The following is a 10,272-nucleotide window of genomic DNA, read 5'->3' as shown; positions in this document are numbered from 1 at the left end:
TCAAAAACTTCACTAAATATGTGGGATTAACATTAACTAAAGTCATTAACATTCTCTAAATATGTGGGTTCTAAAGTTGACATTCTTCCAAACCCACTTTCAATATTATTGAAAACATTATAATCAATCTCATATTCATCATGGAGTTTAAATAAATTTTCAAGATCAAAAGAAGAATCACCCCAATCATAATCATTGCAACAAGTAGTAGACATAGCAAAACTAGAATCCCCAAGCTTAGGGTTTTGCATCTTATTAGCACAATTGACATCAAGAGAATTTCTAATAAAATCATTGCAATAATGCTTTTTATTCAAAGATCTATCATGAGTCACTTCATAAAGCACTTCATCATGATTTTCAGATTTACGGACTTCAGGCAAAAGCTTATCAAGATAATCTAGTGCATCCAAATCACTAGGAATTGGTTCATCATAATTGGATCCCTTAAAAAGATTGGCAAACGGATGAGGATCCATAGATATTAGCTTCTCTATTTAGTAATAAATAAATGACTATTCCAACCATACGAGCAAACAAAAAGCAAGGGGGCAAAAAGAGGCAAATAGAGAGGGAGGATAGAGAGAGAGAGGACGAATAAAACGGCAAGGGTGAAGTGGGGGAGAGGAAAATGAGAGGCAAATGGAAAATAATGTAATGTGAGAGATAGGGATTGTGATGGGTACTTGGTATATTGACTTTTTGCGTAGACTCCCCGGCATCGGCGCCAGAAATCCTTCTTGCTACGTCTTGAACTTGTGTTGGTTTTCCCCGAAGAGAAAGGGATGATGCAGCTGAGTAGCATAAGTATTTCCATCCGTTTTTGAGAACCAAGGTATCAATCCAGTAGGAGGCCACGTTCAAGTCCCTCGTACCTGCACAAAACGATATCTACTCGCAACCAACACGATTAGGGGTTGCCAAGCCCTTCATGATCACTTATGAGAGTGAGATCTGATAGATAGAATATTTTTGGTATTTTTTGATATAAAGATGCAAAGTAAAAGTAAAGGCAAAGTAAATAGCAAAACAATATTAAAGTGATGGAGATTGATATGATGAGAATAGACCCTGGGCCATAGGTTTCACTAGTGGCTTCTCTCAAGAGCATAAGTATTCTACGGTGGGTGAACAAATTACTGTTGAGCAATTAATAGAGTTGTGCATAATTATGAGAATATCTAGGCATGATCATGTATATAGGCATCACATCCGTGACAAGTAGATCGAAACGATTTTGCATCTACTACTATTACTCCACTCATCGACCGCTATCCAGCATGCATCTAGAGTATTAAGTTAAAAACAGAGTAACGCCTTAAGCAAGATGACATGATGTAGAGAGATAAATTCATGCAATATGAAATAAACCCCATCTTGTTATCCTCGATGGCAACGATACAATACGTGCCTTGCTGCCCCTTCTGTCACTAGGTAAGGAATGCGCAAGATCGAACCCAAAGCTAAGCACTTCTCCCATGGCAAGAACTACCAATCTAGTTGGCCAAACCAAACGGATAATTCGAAGAGACTTGCAAAGATAACCAATCATACATAAAAGAATTCAGAGAAGATTCAAATATTATTCATAGATAGACTTGATCACAAACCCACAATTCATCGGTCTCAACAAACACACTGCAAAAATAAGATTACATCGAATAGATCTCCATGAGAGAGGGGGAGAACTTTGTATTGAGATTCAAAGAGAGAGAAGAAGCCATCTAGCTACTAACTGTGGACCCGAAGGTCTGAGGTAAACTACTCACACTTCATCGGAGAGGCTATGATGATGTAGAAGCCCTCCGTGATGACGGCCCTCTTCCGGTGGAGCTCCAGAACAGGCCCCAAGATGGGATCTCGTGGATACAGAAAGTTGCGGCGGTGGAATTAGGTTTTTGGCTCCTGTTCTGATCGTTTGGGGTACGTGTGTATATATAGGAGGAAGAAGTACGTCGGAGGAGCAACGAGGGGCCCACGAGGCATGGGGCGCACCCTAGGGGGGGCGCCCCCCACCCTCGTGACCGCCTCTTTTGTTCCTTGGAGCAGGGTCCAAGTCTCTTGGATCACGTTCGGTGAGAAAATCACATTCCCAAAGATTTTATTCCGTTTGGACTCCGTTTGATATTCCGTTTCTTCGAAACACTGAAATAGGCAAAAAAACAGCAATTCTGGGCTGGGCCTCCGGTTAATAGGTTAATCCCCAAAATAATATAAAAGTGGAAAATAAAGCCCAATATAGTCCAAAATAGTAGATAATATAGCATGGAGCAATCAAAAATTATAGATACGTTGGAGACGTATCAACAACCCACCATGTACTCCTACATGGCCTCTCATCGCTACCTTTTCCAAAACGTGTTCACACACCTAGCCTTTATCGGTAGGACATGTTCACCACTCCAATTCATTCCCGATGAATCAGACCTGACACAACTCTAAGCATAGCTGGCATAAAGGAAACAAGCATGGATGATTAGGCACATCAAGGCTCAAGCAGCTCCTACTCATGCTAGAGGGTTTCAACTATTTATTGTGGCAATGACAGGTCATGCAGAGGAATGGGTTCAACTACCGCAGCAGAAAGTAGCAGTTGAATCGTTGTTGTCCTAATGCAGTATAAGGAGCAGGACCGAGAGAGTGGGATTTATCGAAATGCTCAAGGGGGGTTGCTTGCATGATAGATCAACAAAGGGGCACTGCTCCTTGGACAGGTACTCGGGAACACCTTCTGGAGTGGAACCTATCGAGAAGAAACGGTGCCGGCAATCAATACACAAACAAATGCAACAATATGACGCATGAACATGACATGTGCAAATGGTAGTGTTTGGGCTAATGCAGGATGCTACCAAGTTGGTTGAATCCCATTTGAATCAAAGATTCAAATGGAATTCAAAATGAAGCATTTAACATGCCCATATTATGTTTTCACTTATACAGCATGTATAAGTTGGTTTTTCATGCATGTAACTGGCATAAATGGATTCCTTGCATTTTTCTGATCATTTTTCATATATAAATTATTTCATTCTGAGCTACGGTTGAATTTCTATGGATTTTAGAAGTTTATATCATTTTCTGGATTTTCCAAATTTGTTTTAATAACAGAAAATGAATAACTGCGTCAGCACTATGTCAGCATGATGTAAGCGAGTCAACGGGGCTGACTAGGTCAAACCTGACCAGTGGGTCCCACTGGTTAGTGACCCAGTCAACTAACTAAGTTAGTTAGTCCTAACTAACTGGGCAGGGCCCACTAGTCAGTGACTGAAATAACTAACCTAACTAGTTAATTAGTGCTAACTAGAGTAGTTAGTCGGGCGGGGCGCGCAAGTCAGTGAGAGAGAGATGGGGAGGTCAAACCGGGCAGTGGGGTCAACCCACGCCTGTCAACGATCAGCGGTCGCCGGCGTTTAGCCGCCGGCTAGTCCAGACGTGGCGGTGCGCTGCGGGTTTTGCCTGTAGGGGGCCATTTGGCGCGCGGAGCGCAGCTACGGGATGCGGACGCTCGTCCGCATCCAACCGTGGTGGTGGCGCGGCCGGGGAGTGGCCGAAGTGGCGCCGGCGACGACGAGTGCGGCGGCCGGAGTTCGGGCGTGCTCGGGTTGGAGATAGGGGCACGTGGGGAGGAGCTGATGGTGGCTACATGCTCCTGGGGAGGTGAGGAGAACGTTGACGCATGCGGGAGCGGCTGGTTCAGGCCCTGGCCATGGTGGCGCCATGGACGGCGGCACGGAGCTCTCGGCTCCGGTGGCAGAGGCGGCTAGAGGACGTGCGGGGCAACGGGAAAAGAGGCGAACGGCGGAGGAGCTCACAGTGGACTCGCTGAGCAGGCCAGTCGGTCGGGGAGGCGCTGAAGATGGCAAATCGGAGTCGGCAGTCGGCGACGTCCGAAGTTGAAGACGATGGTGATGACGACGCTATGGCACGCCCCGGCTTGCTTGGCTCGGTGGAGATGACGAAGACGATGTCGCGGAGCTCCTGGGCATGTACAGGGGGCGAGGGGGAGGCAGTGGCCGCGGTGGTGCTTGTTGGCGGCGACGGTGGTGCTCGACCGTGTGAGAGAGAGTGAGAGCAGAGGAGGGGAGAAGCACGGAAGAGTGAGAGAGAGCTGGGGGTGCGTGGCGACGCTGCAGGGGTCGCGGAGCAAGCAGGGAAGCAGGAGGTGGCCGGGCGCGTGGCCGCATGCGGCGAGCACGTGCTCGGCGTCCTCCTGGCGCGGTGGAGACGGCGACTAGCAGGGCCAGCTGGCTGGGCCGGCTAGCTGGGCCACACAGTGCCAGGCCTCAGGTAAGTGGCCCAGGTAAGTTTTCCCATTTTTTTGTTTTCTTTTATATTTTGACATTTGTTTTTGACTTAAAAAATAATACTAGCACAACTATAAAAATGTTGAGATTCCTTGTGACCACTGGTTATAATATACCAGAGGCCCTCACCAATTTCCAACATTTTTGGAGCCTTTAAAATATTTATATTATTTTAAACAGCTCCAATTCAAATACATATGGGTTCATTCAAAAATCCAAAATGTTTAGCAAAAATGTGCATCACCTCTGGTTGTTGTTTGCAACATTTTCCACAGACCATGAACATTTTTGAAGAGCAATTTGGGTTCATTGAAATTCCATTTTTAATTTGAATCTATTTGAATTTGCTTTGGTGCTAGGGTTTGAAACATTCCCCATTTCAATTTCATTTGAAACTTAAACATGATGCACAAAGCAAGCCTGAATCATACCAGAACTAGGGACGTGACAAATCTTCTCTTCCCTTATTAATTCTTTCATGAGTTGCATCATTGACTAACGCTATGTTTGTCAATCTCTAATAAAATTTTCTACTTATACTTTTCCTTATGTGGTGCCATCACCTACCATAGGATTAGTATATAATCTTATTGATTTATTCCCTTTCTTTTATTTGTTTCCTTTCTTATTTCTTTTCTTTTATTTGCAACGTGAAAGTAAAGAAAGCAAAAACTCATACTAAACTTTATTATATAACATGCACATGATTACAAGGATAGATCACTAAGAAAACTCACAAAGAAGAAAGGATCAAACTAAACTTTTATTCATCTAAAGCAAAAGGATCGAACTAAAATAAGTAAAAGCAAAAAGATAGTGGGATGATACGATACCGGTGCACCTCCCCCAAGCTTGACGGAAGCCAAGGGGAGTGCCCATACCCGATACTCAATTTTCTTTTGGTGGTGAAGAAGATGGTGGTAGTGGTGACAATTGTTCCTTCATCTTTTTCATATTGTAGTTGAGGAGAGCAATTTCCTCTTTTAAATCATTGACCTCCAACTCCACCTTCAAGATCTTGTCACATAAATCTCCTTTGCTTTTCTGCCGAAAACAAGAAGGAATAGATCCATTATTAGATTGGTTAGTTCTCTTAGGAAGACTGGACTTCTTGAACTCTACATGCATATCCCAAGGTTGAGTTAGAGGAACATCCTCCTCCTTCGAGCTTGAATCATCAACCCTTATCAAGTGAGCATCCTCCTCGTCATCTGTAGTTCGGCCATAAGGAGATAGGTCCCCTAGGTCTTTGGGTCAGCAATGAGATGTGAGACATAGCTCTCACCGTCAGAGTCTTGGGAAGACATATTTCAGGTCTACGCAGAAAACAGCAAGAAAAGAGAACACAGGATTTCTCCGCGATACGGTGATCAACAGGTTCGGGAAGTATATATAGATTTTTTTTATCTTGGAGGACAAGCATATGGTAGAAAAACGGAGTACGGAAGGTGTCCCAGGTGGGCACAACCCACCTAGGCGTGTCAGGCTTGCCTGGCGTGCCCTGGTGTCTTGTGCCCACCAGGGGACGCTTCCTGGAAGTTTCTTTATTCCAAAAATTCCTAAATATTCCAAAACTGATAAAAAATATTTTTTCGGATTTTTTGGGGTCTATTTACTTACCGTATCATGTGCCTCCTTATTTTCACGATTTTGGAGTGTTCCGGAAGGACTCTTTCATGTGTTCTTCCGGTGTCATAGTTTGGATAATATTACTTTCAACATTAATAGGCGTACCAGAGATATAATGATGTATTCGTTGCCCATTGACAACCTTTGGGTTAGTACCTTCGGAATTGTTTATTTTGATGGCTCCAGACCAGTAAACCTCCTCGATGACGTATGGGCCTTCCCATTTTGAGAGGAGCTTTCCTGCAAAGAATTTAAAACGAGATTTTTACAAAAGAACATATTCTCCGACCTTAAACTCACGCCTTTGAATTCTTTTGTCATGCCATCTTTTTACATTTTCTTAAATAATTTTGCATTTTCATAAGCTTGGATTCTCCTCATCTAATGAGCTAATATCAAATAACCACTTTTCACCAGCAAGTTTGAAATCATAGTTGAGCTCTTTGATTGCCCAATATGCTTTATGTTCTAACTCAAGAGGCAAATGACAAGCTTTTCCATCAACCATTTTATAAGGAGACATACCCATAGGATTTTTATATGCTGTTCTGCAAGCCCAAAGTGCATCATCTAATTTCTTAGACCAATTCTTCCTGGACCTATTAACAGTCTTTTGCAAAAGTTAATTTTATTTCTCTATTGCTAAGTTCAACTTGACCACTAGACTAAGGATCATATGGTGATGCAATTCTATGGTTAACATCATACTTGGCAAGCATTTTATAGAAAGCACCATGAATAAAGTGTGAACCACCATTAGTCATTAAATATCTAGGGACTCCAAACCTTGGGAAAATAACTTCCTTAAGCATTTTAATAGAGGTGTTGTGATCAACACTACTAGTTGAAATAGCTTCTACCCATTTAGTAACATAATCAACAGCAACCAAAATATGAGTATACCCATTAGAGGAAGGAAAAGGTCCCATGTAATCAAATCCCCAAACATCAAATGGTTCAACAACAAGTGAATAATTCATAGGCATTTCTTGACGCTTACCGATATTACCTATTCTTTGACATTCTTCACAGGATAAGACAAACTTACGGGCATCCTTGAAGAGAGGAGGCCAATAAAATCCAGATTGCAATACCTTCTGAGCAGTTCTATCTCCAGCATGATGCCCTCCATAAGCTTCGGAGTGACATTTCCGTAGGATTTGTCCCTGTTCATGCTCATATACACAACGTCTAATAATACCATCTACTCCTTCTTTATAAAGATGTGGGTCATCCCAAAAGTAATGTCTTAAATCATAGAAGAATTTTTTTTATTTTGTTGGTATGTAAAGATAGGTGGTAAATATTTAGCAACAATGTAATTAGTCAGCATACCAAGGAGTACCATGAGAAACATTTATTGCAGCTAACTGCTCATCAGGAAAACTATCATCAATAGGTAGTGGGTCATCAAGCACATTTTCAAGCCTAGATAAAATATCAACTACTGGGTTCTCAGCTCCTTTTCTATCAATGATATGTAGATCAAATTCTTGTAACAAGAGAACCCATCGAATAAGTCTAGGCTTATCATCTTTCTTTTCCATAAGATATTTAATAGCAGCATGGTCTATGCGAATAGTTACTTTGGAATCAACAATATAAGGTCTAAACTTGTCACAAGCAAACACCACTACTAAGAATTCTTTTTCAGTAGTAGCATAATTTCTTTGAGCACTGCCTAGAGTTTTACTAGCATAATGAATAACATTAAGTTGCTTACCAACTCTTTGTCCTACAACACCAACAGCATAATCACTAGCATCACACATAATTTCAAAAGGCAAATTCCAATCAGGTGGTTGAACAATAGGTGCAGTAATTAAGGCTTTCTTAAGTGTTTCAAAGGCTTCTAAACAATAATCGTCAAAAACAAAAGGAATATCCTTCTGCAAGAGACTAGTAAGAGGCCTGGAAATTTTTGAAAAGTCTTTGATAAATCTCCTAAGAAACTATGAATACCTTTTATATCTTTAGGACATGGCATTTTCTCAATTGCATCAACCTCAGCTTGATCCACTTCAATACCTCTTTCAGAAATTTTATGACCCAAGACAATGCCTTCATTAACCATAAAGTGGCACTTTTCCCAATTCAAGACAAGATTTCTTTGTTCACATCTCTGCAAAACTCGATCAAGATCGCTTAAACAATCATCAAAAGACTTCCCATAAACAAAAAAGTCATCCATTAAAACCTCAACAATATTTTCACAAAAGTCAGAGAATATAGCAGTCATACATCTTTGAAAGGTAGCAGGTGCATTACATAAACCAAAAGGCATACGTCTATAAGCATAGGTTCCAAAGGGACAAGTAGAAGTGGTATTTTCTTGATCAGGTTGAGAAATAGGTATTTGTGAAAATCCTGAATATCCATCAAGGAAGCAAATGTGTGTGTGCTTAGATAATCTTTCAAGCATTTGATCAATAAAAGGCAAAGGGTAATGATCTTTTCTAGTTGCTTTGTTTAATTTCTAAAATCAATTACCATTCTATAGCCTCTAACAATTCTTTGTGAAATAAGTTCATTCTTATCATTAGGAACAACAGTAATACCTCCTTTCTTAGGAACACAATGAACAAGTCTTACCCATCTACTATCAGCTATGGGATAGATTATACCTTCTTCCAGAAGTTTTAATATTTCCGTTCTTACTACTTCTTTCATCTTCGGATTTAACTGACGTTGGTGATCAACAATGGGTTTAGCATTAGGTTCCATATAAACTTTGTGCTAACATAGAGTGGGACTAATGCCCTTTAAATCATCAAGAGTATATCCAATAGCAGCTCGATGCTTCCTTAGAACTTTCAATAATCTTTCTTCTTCATGTTCTGAAAGGTTAGCACTGATAATAACAGGATATACACTACTAGGGAAAACCTTATACACAGAATCTTAGCAGCAGCGTGGTTTAAAAACAAACGCTACTGCTAATTAGCAGTAGCGAGCTTGAGGAAACCGCGCTACTAATAACCCGATAGTAGTAGCGCGGGTTTTTACCCCTCGCTACTACTAAGTGATTTCCACCGTGCCTCCCGGGACCAGCTGTACTAGTAGCACGGGTTATAAACCCACGCTACTACTAAGTCGATAGTAGTAGCGTGGGTTATATACCCCACGCTACCACCTGCATCTGCTCCCACCCCACCAACCATCCCACGCCATGTCTCAGAAAAAACACTCAACGCCCGATCCAGATCCCCAATCCCGTCTTCGCTCCCACCTCTTCTCCTCCTCTCCCAAGTCCCAACCCGCCATGGAGAGGGAGCCGCCCACGCAGGGCCCCCCTAGCGCCGCCGCCACCTATGGCTCACCCCGCCGCAGGGCGTGGAAGCGGTGCGTCCACTCCGGCCACCACGACAGCGCCACCTGGGGCCACGCCACCACCGCCGACTTCGCGCCCGTGCCCAGGATGTGTCACCTCGTCATGGCCAACTACGCCCCGCCCGACCTCCTCGCTGCGCTGCCCCTCCTCCTCGACCCCTCAAACGTCATGCGCCGCCGCACCTATGCCGACACGGGGGGCCGGGTCACGCCCTACCTCGTCTACCTCGACCACGCACACGCCGACTTCGTGCTCGCACTGCGCGGCCTCAACCTCGGTCGCGAGTCCGACTACGCGCTGCTCCTCGACAACCGCCTCGGCAAGAGTCGCTTCGACGGCGGCTACGTCCACAACGGCCTCCTCCGCGCCGCCGGCTGGGTGCTCGACAGGGAGTGCGACCTGCTCCGGGACCTCCTCGACCAATACCCCGCCTACACGCTCACCTTCACGGGCCACTCCCTCGGCGCCGGTGTCGCCGCCATGCTCGCCATGTTCGTCGTGCTCAACCTCGACAAGCTCGGCAAGGTCGAGAGGGGCCGCACCAGGTGCTACGCCATGGCCCCCGCCCGCTGTATGTCGCTCAACCTCGCCGTTAGATATGCCGATGTCATCAACTCCGTCGTGCTGCAGGTGACTCACTGATGGTCCAATTGATTTGGTTGCTTGCTTGTCTGAATTTGGTGGTTACAAGTTCAGTTGTAGAAGAATTTGGGTTACATGTAGTATGTCTGAATTTGGGTTACATGTAGCTATCAGACTGAATTTTGGTGGATACGTGCTCTGCTTCTGAGTAAGATAAACATTGCATTGTAGAATCTAGTATAATGCATATCTAAATTTTGCTGGGTGCTTCCTTGTTGCTAGAAATTTAGTTGCAGAATTTAGTTACATGCCTATCTGAATTTTGTTGGGTTCTCGCCTGCTGCTAAATTCAGTTATTACAGAAGTTAGTTACATGCATGTCTGAATTTTTGTGAGTGCTTGCTTCCTACTAAAAGTTCA

General features: G+C 43.4%; 1 protein-coding gene across 1 annotated transcript; it reads left to right on the top strand.

Moving 5' to 3' along the window:
• The first annotated feature begins 9,201 nt into the window (after positions 1–9,201).
• On the top strand, positions 9,202–9,912 carry LOC123101648 (feruloyl esterase A-like). The gene has a single exon (XM_044523004.1). It carries the CDS (start codon positions 9,202–9,204, stop codon positions 9,910–9,912), a length of 711 nt encoding a protein of 236 aa, XP_044378939.1.
• Positions 9,913–10,272: the final 360 nt, after the last annotated feature.

Source organism: Triticum aestivum, chromosome 5A (assembly GCF_018294505.1).
Source record: "Triticum aestivum cultivar Chinese Spring chromosome 5A, IWGSC CS RefSeq v2.1, whole genome shotgun sequence".
Classification (NCBI taxonomy): domain Eukaryota; kingdom Viridiplantae; phylum Streptophyta; class Magnoliopsida; order Poales; family Poaceae; genus Triticum; species Triticum aestivum.
Note: the sequence above shows the minus strand (reverse complement) of the source record. Positions and strands in the feature narration are given on the sequence as shown.

Excerpts from the sequence above, each read along its gene's own strand:
- LOC123101648 (XM_044523004.1), top strand. The coding sequence starts at position 9,202 with ATGGAGAGGGAGCCGCCCACGCAGGGCCCCCCTAGCGCCGCCGCCACC.